The sequence below is a fragment of the Salmo salar genome, chromosome ssa14 (genome assembly GCF_905237065.1).
Source record: "Salmo salar chromosome ssa14, Ssal_v3.1, whole genome shotgun sequence".
Taxonomy (NCBI): Eukaryota; Metazoa; Chordata; class Actinopteri; order Salmoniformes; family Salmonidae; genus Salmo; species Salmo salar.
In genome coordinates, this window is record NC_059455.1 from 72,572,346 (window position 1) to 72,597,991 (window position 25,646).

Here is a 25,646-nt window from a genome sequence, read left to right on the forward strand (position 1 = left end):
GAGAGGCGCTTGGTGACGGGGGTCATCCTCTTGGGCGGAGTGGGTGGAGAGCGCCCGGTGGGGGCAGGAAACACGATGACACCACTGCCAGCCTGAGAGAGCTCCGCTACGGAACAAAAAACACACAACAGAATGAATACTGGTCATTTACAAGGACAGAACTGACAGAGAAGGTCAGAGGGAAAGAGAGAGGGCATCAAAGCATCACATTCACACTTAAGCAAACTGGTTAAAGGATTAGGATGAGTTGTTTAGTTTCATGAAGGCACAATGCATTTTTAACCTGTGGATGGATGGGATATATTTTAAAAAGCATGATGATATCAGGTCTGGATATTAGCAGCATGGCCCATATCTTATCCTATGGTTCAGATGAAAATCATTCCGTGCAGTATTAAAGCCTGAATTTGAAAAGAACCTGAAAAGTTTTTTTATTAGTCTTAATCCGTTATTTTTAAGTCATTTCACATGCCTCAGCAGTCTCTCTTGACCTTTCTTTAAAGGCAAAGAAGACACAACCAACAAGCTGGGGCATACTGCCTGGCAGTTAGCCTAACTTCCATGCATTGTTTTCATTCCAACCAGTCAAGTTAGTTCAGTCAGTTCAGCCACAACTCAATCTGACATGCAATGAATAAAGTAGTGGGGGACAATCGATCTATGCTGGTGGTGCATCACATCACTTGCTATGGGCAGAACGGGGAACAGTTGTTCCATTGTCATCAGTTCCTGTCAGACTTGGTGGTGTCACAACACGTGCTGTGGAGCGGTTACGGTTATTCAGTGCTAAGCCCATGGATGGACAGCGTCACAGCGTGGCATAGCAGGCTTGTGCCCCTCAGGACAGGGTATCTGAACAGGCTTGTTCAGCCCGTCGGTAGCGGAGGTAGGTGGACAGGGAAAGGTAGAGCATAGCAGGCTTGTGCCCCTCAGGACAGGGTATCTGAACAGGCTTGTTCAGCCCGTCGGTAGCGGAGGTAGGTGGACAGGGAAAGGTAGAGCATAGCAGGCTTGTGCCCCTCAGGACAGGGTATCTGAACAGGCTTGTTCAGCCCGTCGGTAGCGGAGGTAGGTGGACAGGGAAAGGTAGAGCATAGCAGGCTTGTGCCCCTCAGGACAGGGTATCTGAACAGGCTTGTTCAGCCCGTCGGTAGCGGAGGTAGGTGGACAGGGAAAGGTAGAGCATAGCAGGCTTGTGCCCCTCAGGACAGGGTATCTGAACAGGCTTGTTCAGCCCGTCGGTAGCGGAGGTAGGTGGACAGGGAAAGGTAGAGCATAGCAGGCTTGTGCCCCTCAGGACAGGGTATCTGAACAGGCTTGTTCAGCCCGTCGGTAGCGGAGGTAGGTGGACAGGGAAAGGTAGAGCATAGCAGGCTTGTGCCCCTCAGGACAGGGTATCTGAACAGGCTTGTTCAGCCCGTCGGTAGCGGAGGTAGGTGGACAGGGAAAGGTAGAGCATAGCAGGCTTGTGCCCCTCAGGACAGGGGTATCTGAACAGGCTTGTTCAGCCCGTCGGTAGCGGAGGTAGGTGGACAGGGAAAGGTAGAGCATAGCAGGCTTGTGCCCCTCAGGACAGGGTATCTGAACAGGCTTGTTCAGCCCGTCGGTAGCGGAGGTAGGTGGACAGGGAAAGGTAGAGCATAGCAGGCTTGTGCCCCTCAGGACAGGGTATCTGAACAGGCTTGTTCAGCCCGTCGGTAGCGGAGGTAGGTGGACAGGGAAAGGTAGAGGCCCGGCTCCCCCTGCCTTCTCCAACTTGTCCAGTAGTACGGAGGATTGGGACCGTGGACCCTTGAGGCTCTGTTCAATGTGGACGCTGCCAGAGATGAGTGAGGTCAGAGGTCAAGGCCTTCAGCAGGCTGGTTGAAGGTGCGGGACACTGAATAACTGGAAAACTGTTGCCCAGCTAGGCAGGTTGTTACCTCAATATCTAACATCTTATTATATCTAATATCTAACCTAAAGACAGACTTCGGATATAGAAAACTGCCAGGGAGCATGACTGTCTGTTGACAGACTGGTGAGGACGTTGGCCTATTGTATGTATATACTGTGATACATAAACCTGCTCTCTCTTGCAGTGACAGAATGGATGTTTGTATTCTGTGGATCCTGTATGGTATACGACCAATGACAGGGTCATTAACCATCGAAAAACGCCACTCTTGGGATTAGCCAGGAGACATGGACTGTGTGTCAGTGTAGCAGCCAATCAGAATACAGACTCAGAAAGCCTATCAGAGAGGAGATTCACTTAATAAATACTATCATTTCTGCTGTACACAACTCTGTCAGCCAGATGCGATTATTGTGAAATGGAGTAACGTATCTATGAGGACTATGCCTTCAGAATGGCATAGGAATTTTCTAATTGTGTCACTAGGGCTGTGTCACAACTAGGGCTTGACAATCACCGGGTGATTGTCAAGAAAATAACTGTCGATCTCATGGTAATTGACCATTCATTTAAAAACACATTTAGCATCTCCTGGCTTCCACACACAGCCTACAAGCCACTGATGCAGACCTTTGGAACATCTACATTTTAAAAAGTCTAATAAATCCATGTAATATAGCCTACACCTTCACAATAAATCCATTACTGATTTTAGACAGGTCTGAAGAAACATGATATGAAGAAAATGCAGTCTATTTCAGAAGAACAGAATAGCATACCGAGTTGTCCTTATGTTAGGTCCTGATCTGGCTATGTCAAATGGCTGTGGGCTACACTAGTTAATTTAGCAGACAAGATTCGCTTTGAATTCCATGGCATTATTTTATAGTATGAAGAATACAATTGAACAAAGCTGAATAAAATAATGGATATTTTCTCCAAATGATTTGAGGGAGTGCGGACATGTGCTGAGCGGTTAACAACGAAATAGGTACTCCTATATGCTTAATTTAGAGTTAATAATGTAACTTTAGTTGTTCTACAAACATTGGGCTATATGTTTAGATTTTTAATACATTGCAAGGCTGCATGATGCGACTCTAATGATGATTTGAAAAAAGTCACTTGAAAGGCATGAGCTCTGCTTTGTTTTTTGCGCAGACTGTTCACACTTCATCAGTCTCTCATTCACAATTTGAGAAGCACCTGATAATGCTTTGAATTTCCCAGTGGCATCCCCTTTGTGTGGCCATAAAGCACCCTAATAAAATCCATTCCTTTTGCAGCCCTTCTCCCTGAGTGCTGCCTGCTTCACATTATAACCTCAGCAATGCACACATGGCAGTAGGCTATAAGCGCAAATGTTCCATTAGCGGGAAAACACCTTGATCAAAAGTGACCACAAATGCAATTATGCATGCAATGCTTTTATTATAAAGGTGCATTTTTATGGTGAAAATTATCTTCCCCAAACTTGAAACTCACGCGCTGCTTATGTATGCCAGTTAGGCTCTACACCGGTTGTAAAGCGGGTTCATGTGCTTCATTTTAAGAAGCTATTTGGTCACTTTAGCTGTGATGCAAACCTTATCAAAACATATTGGCCTATGGGCTAGGCTACATGAGGTGTGGACTAGGATTTGAAAAAGTTAAAATAATAAAAAAGGCATTGTTTCTTGCCTTAAGCTGGGCATCATTCACAAGTGATAATATATAATTCACAAGTGATAGGCTAATTTTGTCATCCATCAGACTATTATTGATTTAGTCTTAACTTTACATACACTAAATAATATATGTGTGAAATCCGTTTTGATTTAGATTGGACCATTATCATGCATCTGTTTTGAAACAGGGGCAGGTGAAAAAATACAAGTAATCTCTGCACTTAAATAGTGAATGGAGGACGCTTTTCCTGTAGTTCATTTTAATGCCAACCAGGTAGGCTATACTCCTGTTGTAAAGATAAGCAATGTGCTTAGTATTTGCTTAATATTAGGAAAGTTGAGAAATAAATACAGTAGGCCTAGCCTATAGAAATCTAATGGGATCCTCCTCTTTTTAATAGAGGCCATCACCGTTTCTTGCACAATTTCATAGCCTATAGAAATGTTGCGCAACATGAGCTCTCATGAAGTGTTTGATTAGATTTTCATTGATGTCAGAGTGATTGGAGGGATAATAGAGTGCTGAGTACCAGGCCGTTAGCAAGATTGGTAGGCTACTAATTACCGGTCACCACAACAGCCCTAGTCACAACAACTGTTACTATACAGAATGTTGGAATGGGCTCCAGACCTAGGGCAGCTGGGGCAGAGGATATGGAAAACTGAGGCAGACAATCAAAGCCCTGGATGCTCTGGTGTTGCTCCAGGCCTGTTGGAAGAGCGCCAGCACAGCCTTGTGTGTGTTTGTGTGTGAGCTGAGCTTGAATAACCCCGGTAAAGAAAAGCCCTTGCCTGCCCCTCTCTTTGGAGACTGTCTCGCTGTACACAAACTGCAGACTAGGGCCTTTTCTTGTTTGGACATAAGTCTGTCCTCCGCCCTCTCTCCTCTGTGACCGGAAAACCGATGAGTGGTCGAGAAACGTGTCATTTCGTTAGTATGCAAATGGAAGATGGTCCTCCCCTCCTCAATAGCCTTGTTTTGGCGAGGAAGCACAAGTATATCCTACTCAAGTCCTTTACGAAAGAGTTTTGAAATATGCCACATACCATTGTTTTCTCGATGGAGAAAAGTATGTGCTACTTATCGTTTTATCTATAAAAATGTCTTGCACAACTAACAATTTGTTTTTATCACTTTATACATTTATTTTGGGATCCACACTTGTAAACATAATTTGCCTGATGTGAGTGGAGGACAGTCATTTCATACAAACACATTTTCTTCCACATTCCCTCTCCTCAATTAGCTTTGACTTTTTTCAAAAGGATGTGAGAGGATGCAGGAGTTGAGCAAATTCAATTGAGAAAAGGCCTAGGTACTGCATAGAACCCCCTGTGTTTCAGTACACATCGAGACCAACCACTATACTGCAGGAGGACATATTCTGATGAAACAGCAAAGGACACTTAGAAACACCAGAGTCATTGATTTGGGTTCAAAAAGGTCAAACGTAATTGTAACACTTTACTTGAGGGGTACAGGACTTACCTCATCCATAAACCTACGTAAAAACAATGATAACCAGTACATTATGGAGTGAAACAGCAGTACAAACAGGGAGCAAAGGCAGGGTAAACTCACCAAGCAGAGCGGGGTTGCTGTTGCGGTTGGTGGGTTTGGGTGGCGGTACAGGTGGCTGCTTGGCATGGGGGGGTACAGGGGGAGGGGTGGCCGACTCTCCCGGGGTGAAGGATGGGGGTACATGGCTGAACCGCACAGGGGGGACGGGGCTGGGAGGAGGAGGGTCATCACTGATGACCAGGGAAACAGTCCTGGGTGGCTTGGCCACCGCTATAGCAGAGGAGGTGGAGGAAGTAGAGGAGGAGGAGGAGGAGGAGGAAGGTGGGGTGGAGGTCCGGCCAGGCTCCGTGGAGGAGGTGGTGGTGGATTGGCCCTTGGGAGGCAGCATGGCCTGTTTGGTAGGAGGCTGAGCTCTCCAGGAGGAGGAGGACTTAAAGGCGGAGTCAGGGTCTGGGGTGGGGCCAGAAGCGAAGTGGACACCAGTGGACTCTACAGACAAAACACGGAGACCGACAGAGACAAAACACGGAGACCGACAGAGACAAAACACGGAGACCGACAGAGACAAAACACGGAGACCGACAGGAAGTCAGAAGGATAATAAGTGTTTCTATTCCACCTGGTCCTTGGGGCTCAAAGTGCAGCCTCAAACACACACACTGTTACTGTACAGTGTTGAGCACATGGAACACAGAGCTGAGATAAGCTGCAACTCAAAGTTAGACAATAAGCAGCTTTTTAACAGATTAACTAACTAAAGACGAATACTGGTTAAGTCCTCACACCTTTCACAGGGGTGAGAACAAGGAGATTTATGAGTTACAATATATACAACACAGTAGAATGGAAAGAATCTCCTAGACACTCAACTAGCAGACATTTCCCTTGCAAAGTGCCCAATAAACTGCTTTAAAATGCTTTTGTCCACTAATAATTGTTGAACTTCTCCAACACAACTGAAGAGCAACCTTCAGAAGTACAAGCGATAGGATTTACTTATACATCCCAGGCAGCTTCTTACCTGCTCTTCCGCGGGTCTCCCCTCGTTTGGTCTCCTCAGATGGCATGTTCCTGGGCAGGGTGCTTCCACAGTAAGTCTCGGAGGCAGGGCGGACCCTGCTACGGAGATCCTCTGAGGAAGTCTTCTGGAGACTGGGCCTCAGCTCCATCTCAGAGTGGGGTCTGACCACCAGACGACTCCCTTCTACAGGTCTCAAGATAGTCTCTGGTTTCCCAGCCCTAGGACTCCTTCTCCTATCCTTCTCCTCCCCATCGTCCCTGCGATCACGAGCATCTCTCCTTTCACAATCGATTCTCTTGTCATCTTTTATTTCCCGGTCATCTCTCCTGTCATCCCTCCTCTCTCGATCATCTCTCTTCTCGTCTCTCCAGTCTCTTTTCTCTTTTCCCTCTCTCCGGTCATCTTTTTCTCCTTTCCCATTACTCTTCTCCTTGTCCTCCTCTCGATTATCTCTGTCCCTCCTTTCCCTAGCTTCTCTCCTCTCCCTGTCATCTCTCCTGTCTCTCTTTTCCTTGTTGTCTTTATCATCCCTCCGTTCACCTCCCTCCCGGTCTCTCTCCTCCCTCTGATCCTTTCTTTCTCTCTCATCACAAGGATCTCTCCTCTCCTCTTTCCCATCCACTCTCCTCTCCTCTTTCCCATCTCTCCTCTCTTTCCTTTCCTCTTTCCCATCTCTCCTCTCTTCTTTCCTTTCCCCTTTCCCATCTCTCCTCTCCTCTTTCCCATCTTTTCTCTCCTCTTTCCTTTCCTCTTTCTCATCTCTCCTCTCCTCTCGCTTGTCCTCTTTCCCCTCTCTCCGGTGCTTCCCGTCCTCCGGAGCAGGTCCTCTCGGTAGTGACCCTCCTTTCCTCTCCGACACATCAGAGGGCAGTCTGCTCCGTCTCTCCAGATCTATGGCCGATAGCCTGGCGTGTGAGTCTACGTCCAGTGGGGCTCGGTTGGAGCGAGAGGCATCGGAGGGCACCCTGCTCCTGCTCCGGGGGTCGTCTGAAAGGACAGTGCCCCGCCGGGGGTCCACTCCTTGGGGCAGCCAAGTGGGGTTGAGCCCTGGGCCTGGCTCCCCCCGTGACCCCCTGACCCCTGATTCTGAGACCCGGTCAACGTCCATGGATAATGGCTGGCCATTCTTCACCCCCGGAACTTTGGAGTGGTTCACATCGTTGCTCTCTGTCACACAGAAACACATACTGATAAGGAATGAGGTCAGCAAAGATATTCTATACATCAATATTCTCTAAAATTGTTACCCTACTATAGTTTTGTTTCTCGTTGATAAAATATAGGCTACTAGTATCTCTGTAGGTCCTTTGCCTATCAGGGCCCGTATGCACAAAGCATCTCAGAGTCGGGGTGCAGATCTAGGATCTTTCCATATAATCATATTCATTATGATCTGAAAGGCTAAACCGGTCCTAGATCAGCACTCCTACTCTGAGAAGCTTTGTGGATACGGGCATTGGTCTGCATACCATTCTCTGGAAGTTCTTTCAGCACTCCCCTGTCGATCAGCTCCTGACGAGGTCTCCTTACCGAGATCTTCCTCTCCAACACTGAAAGTAAACCAATGTTTCATTTTCCCGTAACAAAGGTGGCTTGATGAGTAACATTGTCTGAGACCATGAAGACTTGAGCTGACTTAAGATAACAGGTCCTTACAGTTGTACAATCCATACATCAAGGTTACTATTTATAAAGGGTAGGTACCTATTGAGGTTTCCAGAAACGTCTCACTGCTCTTCTTCTTCCTCCACTTCCAGGGCTTGAACATATTGCCGAAGCTGGAGAACTTGCCCTTGCGTTTGAAGGGAGGGGTTTCGCCTGATGAGTTCCCCCCCTCGCTCCCTGTCGTACTATGCTGCAAGTCCACTTCATCATCTAGAGAGGGAGGGAGAGAGGGAGGGGAGTGGCATGATGCTTATTACAAGACATAAGATGAAGGCAAGGGGGATAGAAAATGATAATAGGCGTACTGCTGCCCTATTCGTAAAAAGGGATCGATTTTCCTCTATAGACTGGGCCCTAACTAACTCTACAGTATGTCTTCAACAGTAAAGTTACAGTATGAACTAGGCCTGAGCTGGTTGGTGCTACATTCCACTGTCATGTTAAAGTACAGTCATGGTCAAAAGTTGAGAATGACACAAATATTAATTTCTACAAAGTTTTCTGCTTCAGTGTTTAGATATTTTTGTCAGATGTTACTATGGAATACTGAATTATAATTACAAGCATTTCAAAAGTGTCAAAGGCTTTTATTGACAATTACATTAAGTTGATGCAAAGAGTCAATATTTGCAGTGTTGACCCTTCTTTTTCAAGACCTCTGCAATCCGCCCTGGCATGCTGTCAATTCACTTCTGAGCCACATCCTGACTGATGGCAGCCCATTCTTGCATAATCAATGCTTGGAGTTTGTCAGAATTTGTGGGTTTTTCTTTGTCCACCTGCCTATTGAGGATTGACCACAAGTTCAATGGGATTAAGGTCTGGGGAGTTTCCTGGCCATGGACCCAAAATATCGATGTTTTGTTCCCCGAGCCACTTAGTTATCACTTTTGCCTTATGGCAAGGTGCTACATCATGCTAGAAAAGGCATTGTTCGTCACCAAAATGTTCCTGGATGGTTGGGAGAAGTTGCTCTCGGAGGATGTGTTGGTACCATTCTTTATTCATGGCTGTGTTCTTAGGCAAAATTGTGAGTGAACCCACTCCCTTGGCTGAGAAGCAACGCCACACATGAATGGTCTCAGGATGCTTTACTGTTGGCATGACAAAGGGCTGATGGTAATGCTCACCTTGTCTTCTCTGGACTTTACCCGAGTCCTCAGCAGTCCAATCTCTGTTCCTTTTGCAGAATATCAGGCTGTCCCTGATGTTTATCCTGGAGAGAATTGGCTTCTTTGCTGCCCTTCTTGACACCAGGCCATCCTCCAAAAGTCTTCGCCTCACTGTGCGTGCAGATGCACTCACACCTGCCCGCTGCCATTCCTGAGCAAGCTCTGTACTGGTGGTGCCCCGATCCCACAGCTGAGTCAACTTTAGGAGATGGTCCTGGCGCTTGCTGGACTTTCTTGGGTGCCCTGAAGCCTTTTTCACAACAATTGAACAGCTCTTCATGAAGTTCCTGATGATCCGATAAATGGTTGATTTAGGTGCAATCTTACTGGCAGCAATATCCTTGCATGTGAAGCCTTTTTTTTGCAAAGCAATGATGACGGCACGTGTTTCCTTGCAGGTAACCATGGCTGACATAAGAAGAACAATGATTCCAAGCACCACCCTCCTTTTGAAGCTTCCAGTCTGTTATTCGAACTCAATCAGCATGACAGAGTGATCTCCAGCCTTGTCCTCATCAACACTCACACCTGTGTTAACTTCTTTGGGATAGGGGGCGGTATTTCGACGTCCGGATAAAAAGTGTGCCCAAAGTAAACTGCCTGCTACTCAGGCCCAGAAGCTAGGATATGCATATAATTAGTAGATTTGGATAGAAAACGCTCTAAAAAGTTTCTAAAACTGTTAAAATAAATGTCTGTGAGTATAACTATTTCTGACTTTCGTGTCGCAACTCCCTGGTTGAAAATGATTTGTTATGCATTTGTGTGCTGGGCGCTGTTCTCAGATAATCGCATGGTTTGCTTTCGACCGTACAGCCTTTTTAAAAATCTGACACGGTGGCTGGATTAACAACAAGTTAAGATTTATTTTGATGTATTGCACTTGTGATTTCATGAAAGTTATTATTTATAGTAATTTTATTTGAATTTGGCACTCTGCAATTTCACCGGAAATTGTCGAAATGGGATGGTAGCGTCCCACTAATCCGAAAAAAAGTTAACGAGAGAATCACTGACATGATGTCAGCTGGTCCTTTTGTGGCAGGGCTGAAATGCAGTGGAAATGTTTTTTGGGGGATTCAGTTCATTTGCATGGCAAAGAGGGACTTTGCAATTAATTGCAATTCATCTGATCACTCTTCATAACATTCTGGAGTATATGCAAATTGCCATGATACAAAGTAAGGCAGCAGACTTTGCGAAAATTAATATTTATGTCATTCTCAAAACTTTTGGCCACGACTGTACAGTGTGTTATACTAGACCACAATACAGACTGAGCCAGGCTGAAAGCTGAAGGCTGCTCTAAATTCCACTCTTATTGGCTGCCGAGTTTCTAACATTGAACTGAGACTACTCCCCACCAGAATGGAAAGACAGAGCGGGATGGCTTTAATACAAACAAAAGCCCAACACACTTCCTGTCAAGAGTACAAACATAATTACCACAGAAACTGCACATTGGAGAGGATAAGGTTAGTCTCCCAGAAATCATGACTCATAACTGGTCTCCAGCTGATGACATCACATGCTGCTGTAAACCATGCAATAGAGCAAGGAAGACTCATTATGGGTGTGAAATATCCACACATTCTTAAGTGATGAGTCAACCACACATACACACACTTGCTGCACAAGAGGACGGTGCTTAGGACATAGAGCATGTTGATGATGGTTGACTGACTGAGTCACTCCCTAAGGAACAAACCAGGAAGCTTTGAACAGCATGAGATCTATATAAAAACACCAGACATATGTTACAGTCATCGGCCTTATATTGATGTGGTCACAACAATCCAGTCTATGGGTCACACTTTAGGACAGTGGCAATTTGCATCCTCAATTTCATTCATTCATTCATTCATTCATTCATTCAACCCACTCCTTCCATCTCTCCCTCATCCCCTGTATTCTGACTCTTACCAGAAAACACCCTGGCATGAGAAAGAGGGATGAAAGTTAAGCGGAGAGAAACATATCAAATTCACTTGATTGATAATTGTACAGAGACAGACAGACACAGAGACAGGTATATCATGCCCCTAAATAGTATGAATAGGTAAACGAATGCTAAAAACAGGATACCAGTGCAATTCACTGAGGGCAAGGGTGTTTGTTAAACAAATAGATAATATTATAAAAGACTAGTAGAGAGAGGGAGAGGAGAAAGAGGAAAGAGAAAGAAAGCGGGAGAGCAAAACAGCAAAAAGAGAGGGGTCGGAGACAAGACATGGCGAGACGGGGCCAGGATTCAGAAGGGGAAAATCAGAGTGTTGATATCCCTGTGGCAGGCAGGCAGGCAGGCAGGCACCAGTTCCACAGAAAACAGTTTGAGAGTGAGAGAGACAAGCCAGTCAGTGCCAGCAAAAACAAAACAATTAGAGAATCCCACCAGAACTTTGAGGTCAGTTGTTTTGTCTGTAGCATCTAGCCAGAAGATTACGTCAGACCTAATACAAATATTAATCTGAAAACATGCATCTAGTATGCATAATATATACTTTAAATACTGTAGTTCCACATCCAGGCCACATGGTAATTGTCCTGGTCTGGAAACAGTGAACACTCAGAGATGCAGTTCCCAGCAGCACTGTAGTTCTTCTCAAGGTTACTCTAAGCTAAATGTAGCAGCAGCAAAGCTCAGGACATTACATTTAATTTGGGTACAGACAGTTCCATACAGGAACAACTGAGGAATCATACTTTATCATGGTCACCAGAACTATCAATATCAACTGAACTTCAAAACACCAGCAATCACTATGCCAAGTTACCATAACTGTTAGCTTAGCTACACTGTGTCGTACATTAACTCATTTCGGATTAAGTCTAAGCCTTAGTTTATGTTGCTGTGAATGATTAATCTCATTCAAATGAGTGTTCCTTTTTAAATCCTTTTAAATTCACAACCATGTTGTCAGATGCATGTATCTCTAGGAGATAAACAAGTCTGCTTGTCCGTTTAGTTCCTATATGGGTCTCGTGTGATCCCCAGTTGACCACGGAGTGGTCCTAAACTGAACTGTATGGCAATGCAGTGATGCAGGGGGACAGGGAGCGGTGGTGGGCGTTGAACCTTCCCTCTGTCAAACACAGACTCACGGCTGTTCCTGACACTTACTGTATCCTGGACAGACAGACACTAATTGGTGCTGGAAGGGGCTCTGTCTGTGTCTGTCTGTGTGGGGCGAGGCGACCTTGTGTTACAATAGAACGCGACAATGTGAGAAGAGAAGGCAGGTGTCAGAGTTGGGGAATAAAAGGTGATGGCAGAGTCAAACAACCCTGGACTGACTGACGGTAACCACTGCTCCCCAGAGACTGACAGGCCACTGCTCCCCAGAGACTGACAGGCCACTGCTCCCCAGAGACTGACAGGCCACTGCTCCCCAGAGACTGACAGGCCATCAAAGATAAACATCCATCTACAGGCTGAGCACTGTCTTACTGGCATGCAGGCTACATATTTTACAACACACCAATAGTACACAGACACACGTCGTTTGAACAGAAATCTGTGACAATATTGTCAAGGTGAATGTACCCATTGGTTTGTGGTTAACATGACAAGCAGAGAGAAGCAGAGAGCTGATAGAGAAGCCTTGGTTTGCTCTTACTCAACCAGCAGTCATACTGAATGGCCCATAAGGTAAATGACCCATACCAATGACATGACACGCACTGAGTCAACATAGTTTCTGACAACTGCATTGAGTAGTATAGCCATGAAGTTGGAATGACATTCTATTGCTATGAGCATAGCACGGTGGTGGTATACCATACATGCATGCAGTGGAAGCATGCACAGGAGAGTACTGTACTAAAGAAATACAATTATACTTACAGTGCATCCGGAAAGAATATAGACTCCTTCACTTTTTCCAGTTTGTTACGTTACAGCCTTATTCTAAAATTGATTAGTTTTTCCCCCCCCCTCAATCTACACACAATACCTCATAATGACAAAGCAAACACAGGTTTTAAGAATAAAACAAAATATTACATTTACATAAGAATTCAGACCCCTTAACTCAGTACTTTGTTGAAGCACCTTTGGCAGTGATTACAGCCTCGACACTCCTTGGGTATGATGTTACAAATCTTGGCACACCTGTATTTGGGAATATTCTCCCATTCTTCTCTGCAGATTCTCTCAAGCTCTGTCAGGTTGGATGGGCAATGTCACTGCACAGCTATTTTCAGGTCTCTCCAGAGATGGTCGAGCCGGTTCAAGTCCGGGTTCTGGCTTGGCTACAAGGACATTGAGACTTGTTCCGAAGCCACTCCTGTCATTGTCTTGGCTGTGTGCTTAGGGTTGTTGTCAGGTTGGAAGGTGAATCGTCGCCCCAGTCAGGTCCTGAGCGCTCTGGAGCAGGTTTTCATCAAGGATCTCTGTACTTTGCTCTGTGCATCTTTCCTTCGACCCTGACAAGTCTCCCAGTCCCTGTCACTGAAAAACATCCCCACAAGCATGATGCTGCCACCACCATGCTTTACCATAGGGATGGTGCCAGGTTTCCTCCAGTTGCGACGCTTGGCATTCAGGCCAAAGTGTTCAATATTGGTTTCATCAGACCAGAGAAAGTTGTTTAGGTACCTTTTGGCAAACTCCAAGCGGGCTGTCATGTGCCTTTTACTGAGGAGTGGCTTCCGTCTGACCGCTCTACCATAAAAGGCCTGATTGGTGGAGTGCTGCAGAGATGGTTGTCCTTCTGGAAGGTTCTCCCATCTCCACAGAGGAACTCTGGAGCTTTGTCAGTGTGACCATCGGGTTCTTGGTCACCTCCCTAACCAAGGCCCTTCTCCCCCGATTGCTCAGTTTGACTGGACGGCCAGCTCTAGGAAGAGTCTTGGTGGTTCCAAACTTCTTCCATTTAAGAATGATGGAGGCCACCGTGTTCTTGGGGACCTTCAATGCTGCATACATTTTTTGGTACCCTTCCCCAGATCTGTGCCTCGACACAATCCTGTCTCAGAGCTCTACGGACAATTCCTTCGACCTCATGGCTTGGTTTTTGCTCTGACATGAACTGTCAACTGTGGGACCTTATATAGACAGGTGCGTGCCTTTCCAAATCATGTCCAATCAATTGAATTTACCACAGGTTGACTCCAATCAAGTTGTAGAAACATCAAGGCTGATCAATGGAAGCAAGATGCACCTGAGCTCAATTACGAGTCCCATAGTAAAGGGTCTGAATACTTATGTAAATGTATCTGTTTTTTTATTCATAATACATTTGCACAAATTTATAAAAACCTGTTTTCGCTTTGTCATTATGGGGTATTGTGTGTAGATTGATTCGTTTTTTATTTTATCCATTTTATAATAAGGCTGTAACATAACAAAATGTGGAAAAAGGGAAGGGGTCTGAATACTTTCCGAATGTACTGCATGTGCTCCACTGTATTTGTCACCATGTGTTACAAGTTCATTGTATGTAATAACTACATTACCAAGTCAATCATTCTAAAGTATGCAATTCCAACTAACACTAGGCCTACACTCCCATTCCCCAACGGGCTCCAATATAAAACCCAGTTGTTCAGAAAAAAAAATAGCTAAACCAAGGCATGCAATTTGTTTAGTTATTAAAGAGTTGAAAGTACAGTGCACAACAAAACAATGCTAACCTATTAAAGTCCACAACATCACACAGCAAACACTGACTGACCTGTGGTTCACATTTTTACTAAGCAAATAAACCTACGGGGGGGCTAAGTTAAAGACGGATTAGAAACTCACAATACAAGCCCAATAAACTTGAGCACAAGAAGAAGCAGGATAATATGGAGATGACTTTATTGTCCACAGAAATTAGCATGCTGCTTTATTCCAACCCGTCTAAGACAAGCTCAGATGATCCACCACCCCTACCTAAACTCCGCCTGGTACAGAGACAATTAGCACGGAACAGAGACAATTAGCACGGTACAGAGACAATTAGCACGGTACAGAGACAATTAGCACGGTACAGACAATTAGCACTGTACAGACAATTAGCACTGTACAGACAATTAGGCCTAAATCCAACTGTGATGTGTTCTTCTCACTAACTAGAACTCACAATCCAAGCCTAATAAACTACACTGAGCCACCACGCCATAAAGAGACCCCTCCCTGCACACAGTTTACTATGGAGCAGTCAAGTTGTCAAAATTCAACAGTTATGTGTTCCGCCCTCTGACAGACAGTCACAGCGGCAAAAACAGGTTTCTGTGTTGGTCTCTGTATATTAGAGAAAGGAACGATGGGGGCTTTAGGCTAGGCAAATGGTACAGCACCATAATAAGAGATGGAATCCTGAGAAGCTTTTTTCACATTTAACTAGGCAAGTCAGTTAATAAGAACAAATGTTTATTTACATTGACGGCCTACACCGGCCAAACCCGGACGAAGTGGGCCAATTGTGCGCCGCCCTATGGGACTGCCAATCAGGGCCGGTTGTGATACAGCCTGGTGCCTTGCACTCCCAGCGCCACTGTTTTTAATTTTTTTAAAACATGTTCCGTCGTAAAAACAGGGGGGAGGGAGAGAGTGAGTGAGGGAAAAAGAGGAGTTTAGACAGCAGTGTGGGTCGGTGAGGTTGGTGTATTACACAATCACCACATTCCATCAGCATACATTCCCTCACCTGTCTGTGCCTGCCCATCTCCGCCTCCTCTCTCTCAGTCTCGCTTTCCAACACAAAAACCCCTGCAACAAATATCTTCCATATCCACCTACCCTTTCAGTTCCATGCTAACACAAACAGTTCTCAATAAAACATTCGACAAACAAACTCCTCTTCCATAGACAGCAATACAAAAGCAGGTTCTTCCACGCTAAAACAAACAAATAGTGCTTTCCTGAGTAGGCTACTTCACAAACTCCTCCAAAAACAAATACAAAAGCTCATGTCCTCAGGTTCTGTACAGGTTCCTGTTCTGTCCTTGGACTCACCAGTGTTGTGTTGAGCAGGTTGCGGTTGGTGTTGCCGGGGCACTGTCTCCGTGTCGCTGGCACTCTGTCCCATGCTACCCCACGTCCTTGTCCCCTCTGGCCTACCGGCCCCTAACTCTCCTGGGGTCCACGGTAGGGAGGAGGGACACAGACAGAGGAAAAATAGATCCCCTGCTACGATCCTTACCAACAAACCCAACCGCCTTAACGCTCCTGTAACTCAAGACTCTCCTACTCCCTCGGCACACGTCGTTCTCTTCCTTCCTGCCCTTCCGTCTATTTCACTGAGTGTTTTGGTCTCGCTCCCTCACACACACACACTCTCACTTACTTACTCACTCACTCAATTTGCAAAGTCCCTCCTCCCTTCCTTCGTCTGTGTAGCTGACTTCATAAATAAGGTACACCAGTTATAAGGCAGTGGCATACCGGCAGACTCCGAAGCATGTCATTCCTCATGTTCACAGGAGGCGAAACAGTATTAGAGAGAATTCAAATAGTATTTGATCCCAGTTCTCCTGAGGAGAAACGATTGGTAACCGGAGGGGAGGTCTCTCCCTGTAACATGAGAAGTGGTGGAAGGTGAGATGGGTCTAGGTGGAGCTCCGCACCAGGCAGAGAGGATGTGATGTCACTCAGGTGTCGTATTGCACACCCAAAGTCAACCATATAGCCGATAATGTGCATGTGTTGTTGTACAGAAGGCCAGCTGAATGTTAGAGCTGTTGCTGACAGCTTAATTGAAACACTTATTTTATGGATAGATTAGTTTGGATGGACAGTTTGAGGAGAGAACTGTTGAGGAGGAGAGAAGACACTATCAGAGCAGCTCACCTAAGATGCGCCAACCTCAACACAATGCTAAATCAACTCCACCACTATCTCAGGGCACGCTAAATTCTACACCGAAGCACATATTTCCTCAATAGGTGTTTCTGCTTTCTAAAATCGGCCATTCTTTCACAGTGGGACTATTCAGGGAAGTGAACTGACAAAGGAGCAGGAGATTTCAGTGAATGCTAAATGTGTCAGTCAGAAATCCCTGTTGAGCATGGAGAACAGCAATCTTCCTTCAGTCCTGTTGTACTGAACTGTATTAGCAGTGAGTGGTGTGGTTACATGTAAATCAGTCTGTTTAGAGTGATAGGGGGAGAGGAGAAATAGCTAAAGTGATAAGGTTAGTTAGAGGGAGGGAGGTAAGAAGGTATGTCAGAGCGGGCTGTGCACTAGACTAGGGATGCAACCCCTTCAAGTCCGCAAGAAGATGCAACCCAGAGTCTGCAAACACATTCCATTTACAGACAATCTTATCAAGAGCAGATATGACAATTGCCAGACCAGTCAGCGTTGCCTGGTTGACTGCGAGGCCAATTTGTGAATAGCTAAGCCTATAACCTAACAAACTATCGTTGATTTTGAATCACTCCTGGAAAAGAAATCTTGCAGAGGTGAATAAATGCCTACACTCAAACTCAGTCTGTGGCAATACATAAAACAGATTAGCCCACGTAAAAATGTGATAACCTGCTATGAAAGACAGTAACCCCAGCTGGATGATAGCTGTTTTCTCTAAGTAATACCAATAGCAACGTGCATAAAGTCCATCTCATACTATGATTGGGAGCATGAAGGAATCAACAGTTGCTTCTTCCCCTAGCCTAGCTATAATTGCCTAAGACTAAGTGAATTAGCAGCCTAATTAACCTACGCAGTCACAGAACTGCATTTACTCAACCGTTACAGACTAGCCTACAATAAAAGACAACCAAACTCACATAGCCTGAGTTGAACTGTGTGAATAAAATGGTTTGCGCTAACAGATATGGTAGTGGCTTGCTATATGAAGCAAGCAGACAGGTAACGAGGCATTCAGTTACTGTTTGATTGAACGTTACATTTGCATTGATGTCAGAGTGATGAGAGGGACAATAGAGTGCTGAGTACCAGGCAGTTAGCAAGTTTGGTAGACTACTAATGACCATCAGCAGCATCAGAGCTTGGACAAGCCTAGTTACCGTGACAAAATGGTCACGTGGAATTTGACTGTGGTCGTGACTCGTGACCGCTGTTGTGGCTGTAATACGGTCACCGTAACAGCCCTAGGTCTGATCGTCAGTGACAAGCGTGCCGGTTCCGGTATCTCAGAAACGGACGCCCTCCTGGGTTTTTCAAGCATGAGTGTCTAGGGTTACTGAGAATGGTGCGACAAACAAAAAACATCCAGTCCTGCGGGCGCATACAGCTTGTTGAGGAGAGGTCGAAAGAGAAATGGAAAGAATCGTGCAAGGAAACAGGCGAGCCAGAACAGTCTCTCTGAACACACAACTCATTGGTCTTCCCTGTGGCTCAGTTGGTAGAGCATGGTGTTTGCAACGCCAGCATGGTGTGTGCAACGCCAGGGTTGTGGGTTCGATTCCCACGGGGGGCCAGTACAAAAAAAATACATGAAATGAAATGCATGCATTCACTACTGTAAGTCGCTCTGGATAAGAGCGTCTGCTAAATGACTAAAATGTAAATGTAAAATTGGTCCTTGTCACAGATAGGCTAATGCAGCAGAGGACCACACCAGGTTCCACTCCTATCAGCTAAAAACAAGAAGTAGCGGCTCCAGTGGGCACGCCATCACTGGACAATTGAGGAGTGGAAAAACATCCTGGTCCGACAAATCCCGGTTCCTGTTGCGTCATGCTGATGGCAGAGTCAGGATTTGGCGTAAGCAGCATGAGTCCATGGCCCCATCCTACCTGGTGTCAACGGTACAGGCTGGTGGCGATGGTGTGGGGAATGTTTTCCTGACACACGTTAGGTCCCTTGATAACAATTGAGCAACGTTTCAATGCCCCAAAGAATTCAGCCTGTTCTGGAGGCAAAGGGGGGTCTGAACCAATACTAGATGGGTGTACCTAACAAACTGGCCAGAGTGTAGTAGTAGTAGTAGTAATAATAATAATAATAAATAACCATTTGGCAGACACTTTTATCCAAAGTGACTTAGAGTGGATGGTGCCAGGAATCGAACCTACTACAAGTGACATGCTCTACCAACTGAGCTACACAGGTACACCATAAATCAATGAATGATTGACAGGCTAGTTGTCTGTGGGAATGTGCAGCTTGTTTGTTGACACTGTAAAGCACCTCAACGGCAGAGACAACTACGATGAAGCCAAGGAGTTGACACGGAACATATGACATGTGGCTAAACCGTTCAATTACAGGTGGAACAATTCTTGGCTCAATAACTTACTTCACACAAGTTGAAACCTATGTCAATGCTTCAAACAGTAGCTATTTTCACATGTGTAACCCATCAAATTAGCCAACTATTCTGAATGAAGTTATCAGTGTGTGAATGTCTACAGTGAATTACCTTCACTTAAAATAAAGATTGAATGTGTGTGTGTGCGCGCGCGCGTCTTCTCAAATCTGACACTACTCCATTCCAAAACCTTTGCCTCTGTTGAGCCACAGCACACACCGCTGTAGCTCTCTCTAGAGGTGGAACCAGGTAACGACACAAAAGAGCTCTTTCAAGGGGAAATGACAGGCAGGAATGTTAGGAATGCAAGGCTACAGGTGATCTTTTTGATAAAAGGTCTTAATCAGGCCCACTACCCTGGGAACCGTCGCTGGCTGTCAGCTGGTCCCTATAGGAAACCATACCGGCCTTATTGACTATTATCAAAGGAAACAGATTCTATGATAATGAATAGGTTGATTTTTTTCTCCTCATCACATCTATGAAAAAAAAAAGTTGAGCTGAATAAAAATAGGCTACTGCATGGCTCAACACAATACAAATTCCACAATACTGATGAATTATCAAGTCACACACAGGAGTCAAGGGCAATATGGTCTTCTTATTGCTTACAGTTGAAGTCGGAAGTTTACACACACACCTTAGCCAAATACATTGAAACTCAGTTTCACAATTCCTGACATTTAATCCTAGTAAAAATTCCCTGTTTTAGGTCAGTTAGGATCACCACTTTATTTTAAGAATGTGAAATGTCAGAATAAAAGTAGAGAGTGATATATTTCAGGTTTTATTTCTTTCATCACATTCCCAGTGGGTCAGAAGTTTACATACAGTCAATTAGTATTTGGTACCATTGCCTTTAAATTGTTTAACTTGGGTCAAACGTGTCGGGTAGCCTTCCACAAGCTCCCCACAATAAGTTGGGTGAATTTTGACCCACTCCTCCTGACAGAGCTGGTGTAACTGAGTCAGGTTTGTAGGCCTCCTTGCTCACACACACACTTTTTCAGTTCTACCCACAAATTTTCTATAGGATTGAGGTCAGGGCTTTGTGATGGCCACTCCAATACCTTGACTTTGTTGTCCTTAAGCCATTTTGCCACAACTTTGGAAGTATCCTTTCGGTCATTGTCCATTTGGAAGACCCATTTGCGACCAAGCTTGAACTTCCTGACTGATGTCTTGAGATGTTGCTTCAATATATCTACGTAATTTTGATCACACTGGTATAGATTATTTTTTGTAATACTTGTGAGGCACAGCTGAGTGAGCATAACAATTCTATAATTTTTTTTTACTGGACTGATGGCCTGCAGCTGATGGTCAGTCTGAGGGGCGGGAGGCTTGATGAGGCTGCCTCTCACCCGACACACCATTGCTCCTCTCTCCGCTGACAAAAGGGGACATTCCTCCAGCTGATGGAGAAACTTAAGTCACACTGCATCACTGCTGCCTAATGCACCAATTCATGTTGTTACTCCAATGACCAGAGAAAGTTAAATACTCCTCGATATTAAAAAAGCCGCAAATAATAAGCTTATCGAAAATAGCTTTTTATGGCTTATATGTGGAACAAAGTGTTGACAATGCTGAATAACTACTTAAACTTACTCATAAAAACAGCAGCTCTTTGCTGTATTCATTGGGTCTCTCTAGACATGGTTTAAAAAGTGTTGAAATCTCACATTATCAACTTTGCTTTGCGTTGGAGGCTTCTTTTTACCGTCTATGGCACGAGGAAACTTTGCAGACAGTGATCTGAGCCATCTGATTGGCCTGCGGTAGGCCTACAGGTGCACTTAATTTGCACTCTGGATCGCGATGACCGGTTGGTGACGACTGCTATAGGCCTAATGTGTGTTGGTCAACCAGGCCCTAACCTGTCCAAGGGCCTCATTTATAAACGTTCCATAGGCATAAAGGAAGGCGTACGCCACTTTCTAAGCAAACTTTGGCATTTATAAAAAAAAAAAAAAAATTAAAAAAAAGTGCGGTCCTCCACGGACACTTTGACCCATACATACGCACATAAAAAACTGGAGAAATTAGAAACTGCGACTCTGATGGCAGGAGGATGAAACTCGAGAAACGCTTAGAAATGTATACCATTGTGTAAAATAAATAGAAATATTACATCTCACATATTATATATGAAGAGTTCCCTGGAGTGCACACAAAAAAAACATTTAAGATAATTAATAAAAAGAGATTGGTTTTTGCAAAATAACCCCTCAAATATGTTGTACAGCTTAATCGGGAATCATATTTAATTGAATCTGTAATTATTAAACAATAGTTGCATGTTATGAAATGTATTTTCATTAATAATAAGGTGAACAGTAGGACAAATTACAATTAAACTGATGCAGTTTTCGATGCCTCAGTCAGGCAGATACATGTTATCACATGTTCGTTGCGCAGAACTGTCAATGTTATAATGGCCCTGTCATTGTCAGTTACAATCAGGGTAATTACCACACCTGAAGGTGTTACGCAATTGGGTAGCTTTGACAATCAACTGGGTGCGTATAAAAAGACCTTCAATTACAATGCGTAATGATTCACAATGGCTGCTTTGGCACTGTTGGAAGATTCGGCAAATGGAAGAATTCGGAGAGAGCGAATTTTCAGAGACCAGCTAGATTTACTGGCCAAAGATGAGTGACTTATGAGGTGGTTCGGATTACCAAGAGCTGTTCTCTTAGATCGCTGTGCTGTAGTGGGCCCAGCTTTACAGAGAAGCACCCGCAGATACCAAGCCATGCCTGTCCTACTTCAAGTCCCGACAACCCTCGGATTTCTGGCAACCGACACTTTTCAAAGGGAGTTGTCTGACTGGCTGAGAGATCCCTGACCTACCTTTAGTCATGTTATGCCAGACGTGTTAGGAGGTATAATTGGATTGACGCACTTCTAGATAAAGTTTCCTTACACAGTGGGTGAACAGGCAAATAAAAAAGTGCAATTTGCAGCAATGTCCGGTTTCCCAAATGTATTCGATGCTATTAACTGCACTCATGTTGCTATAAGGACACCGAGTGAGAATGAATTAGCTTTCATTAAATCGAAAGCATTCGCATTCCATTAATGTCTAAATCAAATGTGATGCGGACATGGTACTGACTAATGTAGTGGCTCGGTGGCCTGGGTCAACCCTCATTCATATGGAGAAACAGCAGTGTTGGGTGCAGACTTGAGGCCGGAGCTGTGCGTGATGGCTGGCTTCTAGTTACGGATGAGTAATGTAGAAATTCTAAATCAATTGTAATTTTTCTACTGCAGTGGCTAACCCATTCACTAAATCTTGCAGGCGACAGTGGATATCCCCTCAAGCGGTGGCTGCTCACCCCTTTCTCCAACCCACAGAGCGCAGAGGAACTACAGTGTGCGTCATTGCCAGGTACGTGCTGTTGTGGAGCACACCATCGGCCTTCTGAAGGGCAGATGGCACTGCCTCGACTCCTCAGGCGGAAACCTTTTATACAAGCCTGAATAGGTCTGCGACATTGTGGGGCTGTGTGCTGTGATATACATAATGTGGCACAGCTAAGGAACGTGACTTTACCCCCTGACGCTGTTGGTTGTGTTGGCACCGATCCCGACCCCTATCCCCAGGCGTTTGAACCAAAGGCAGCTGCCGTAAGCCAGCGTGTGGATGTGATGCGTCGCTTGTAAGAACACAAGGTATGGAAACAAATAACATTACTTATTGAGTAATTCTTTCAATGTACAGCTTATATCACACAAAACATTTATTATTCCCTTCAACTCCTTGGCAATCTAGTTAATAGAGTCGATGGTGTCTCTTTGCGTTTGCAGGACTGCATCTGTGTGGACACGGCCACTGGAGGGTTGTGACGCACGAGGTGCAGTGGAGGCTGGGCACACTCAGCTCCTGCTGAGCTGCAGCACCACCGACCCCGTTGGTACACGCAGCAACCAAAAACAATAGAAAATGTCAATTAGGTGGAAATAAAATGTTTAAAACAACTTGCAGTCGGTTTACTCTTTTCAAACGAGGGAATACTAATTACATACCTGAATTGTCTGTGTCACTACTCCACTCAGGAGGGATTCCCCTATAACACTGGCAAGTCGCTCATCAAGGGGGTTGAGCTCCGGTGTCCCCTTTCCCCCGCCCGTGGCACAAACACTTAGCCTTAGACAGACAATGTGCCTTTTGGCCTCCACTTTTATGCCGGACCACTTTTTCATTTCTGAGAGGGTCCGACCTACTGAACCAGCAGCATTCACAGCATCCGCCACAAGCGCCTTTTTGGCATTTGTAATGCCCACACTGTGTCCACTAAACACTTTTTTTCCCTCCTTGCTTAAACCTCCCCTACAAGAACTTCCATTCTTTTTTTTTTTTGTCTTTGTCGGGATTTGCTGTCATTGTCGTCATGCGGTCAGTATGGATGAATATTAATTAGGGGCGTTTGACTATTTATAGGCAACTATGGCCGTTAAAAGGGTGGGGACAAGGCGTTCCAAATTTTGAGTTGATTGTGATTTATATAGGGAAACCGGCGCGGGACATGCGTGCACACTGTGTTATAAAAGATCATATTTTTTTGCGTAAACACTTTGTTTCGTCCGTACGCCACCATTTGACGTGAATCCTCTGCACAGTTTTATAAACGAGGCCCCAGATCTGCACCAGACCAGCCCCCACGTCTTTCACTGCCTGGCTTAGGGAGGCCACACACACGGTACCCGTCACATGATGTGGATCAGCTTACAGTACAAACAAGTCACACCTCTCTCTCATTCAATTATCATATTCAGTCTTTCAGATAAAACTGCCTTACAAATAACTGACATTGTTCAACAGTTTCAGAAAAAAAAAGAAAGACAAAAAAATAACATTCAAAATCACCAACAGAAACAGCATTTTACTCACATCTATACTCCGATCGTACAACCATTGTTGAGCCTTTCATAGATCAATAAACATATTAGAACAATACATCCAAGGACAGAACAACAGATCGGTCTGCGACAAAGACGGGCAGCAACTACCGAGTCTGGACCAGATACTGTCCTCTTCCATGGACTCACACGGAGGTCCTTCTGCGGTTGAAACAAGAGACTAGAGCCAAGGCTGTGTCGGGCTGGTAGAGAAAAACAGCTGTTTCTTAACCTTTACAGGTGTGTCCTCTGCTTGGGGAAAGACCCAATCAGATAGCCCCATACAGGTGTGTGCTCTGGGACAGGCCCAATCAAATAGCTCTGTTGAAACAGTCAGGGGCTGTGTGTCACGTTGCACCCACCCCATAATGGATAGGACTGCCTAGTATCGCCAGCGCAGCCACAACACAGTATTAGTGTTGACTCACCACTTTCGGCTTTCCTGATACCATGTCTGATAGTAATCTCCAAAGCACAACACTATCGCATGTGAGACTTATCAGAACTAGCTAGGCTAGAACAGTCTTCTGTGGGTTTTCAGATGTTTTGACTTAGGGCAAAAGCTAAGACCACCACTTACAAAATCTAATTTTCCTAGTCAATAAGGCCTAAGCCATTTACACAAAAGGGCATGACATGTTAGAAATTAATCCATTTTCATAAAGGAGTAGGCTAGGATAGAATAGGATTCAGGCCTACATAGAAATCATACTTTTCTTACCCCGATTTGCCATCACAGAGTCCAAAGCACAGCAGACAACAGCTCCTGAGTCAGACAAAACAAGGGACGAAACTGAGCAAATGAGGAAGTAGAATTAACAACAGATTAAAATAGGCACCATCAGACACAAACAAATGAGATGACTGTGTGTGTGTGTGTCAATGGAGACTATCAGATGTCCTTATCCCTCATATAAGAGGGTAGGTTAAAAAGAGTAATTCGCACCATATTAGATCATCTTTCCAGCAGGCCTAGCATTCAGTCTGTAAGAGGGGGAGAGGAGCCACAGAGTAGTAAAATGGTGCTTTCCTCTCATCTCCCCAACAGACTAAGACAGGCCTCAATCTGGAAGAAGCAGTTTAGTTACGGTAAAATGAATAGCTCTGGCCCCATATTCAAAATGGTTTATCCGAGTCTCTAACACATGGAGCTTAGAAATCAGTCTCTCGCCTTCCCTGGCAGTACCAAGTTATGAACATGGCCCTTAATCCTCTGGCTGCACTGGCTGCAAACTACCTGTGGTGTTCACTGCGTTAATGGACCCTGATCAGACAGGAAGAAATCAATGTTGAGCTTTCCACTCCAGACACAGAAACACATGCCATGTTCACTCACACACGATTCATTTAGGACTCTGGGCACATGGGACAGCAGCAAGTTGTTTTTAAAACAAACATACCAAACCATAACATACAACCTGCAGTGAAGCTGCTCAACATTTACATTATTCAGTCATCTAGCAGACTCCCATCCAGAGCGACCCAGGGTCAAGCGCCCCGCCCAACTGCACGTCGACATACCTCCCACCAAGTCAAATCAGGGGCCCGAACCAGTGACCTATCGGCCACCGACCCAAACTCCCAAC

The 25,646-nt window shown here is 45.0% G+C and overlaps 1 protein-coding gene across 11 annotated transcripts in view; it reads right to left on the reverse strand.

Moving 5' to 3' along the window:
- Positions 1-25,646, reverse strand: part of LOC106570268 (phosphatase and actin regulator 4A) — a 49,203-nt gene that overhangs the window by 10,360 nt on the left and 13,197 nt on the right. For 5 of the 11 annotated variants that reach the window (XM_045694760.1, XM_045694758.1, XM_045694757.1 and 2 more), the window contains 6 exons: positions 24,782-24,826; positions 7,812-7,982; positions 7,577-7,657; positions 6,108-7,274; positions 5,147-5,575; positions 1-106 (listed from right to left, as the gene is read on the reverse strand). The exon at positions 1-106 is cut by the window's left edge and continues 492 nt beyond it. In XM_045694760.1, the coding sequence (XP_045550716.1) occupies positions 1-106; positions 5,147-5,575; positions 6,108-7,274; positions 7,577-7,657; positions 7,812-7,982; positions 24,782-24,794 (1,967 nt within the window). In that variant the 5' untranslated portion in view covers positions 24,795-24,826. Of the gene's footprint in view, positions 107-5,146; positions 5,576-6,107; positions 7,275-7,576; positions 7,658-7,811; positions 7,983-15,887; positions 16,425-24,052; positions 24,264-24,781; positions 24,827-25,646 lie in introns of those variants that run through there. The other 6 variants (XM_045694765.1, XM_045694764.1, XM_045694766.1 and 3 more) reach the window with 3 other exon arrangements.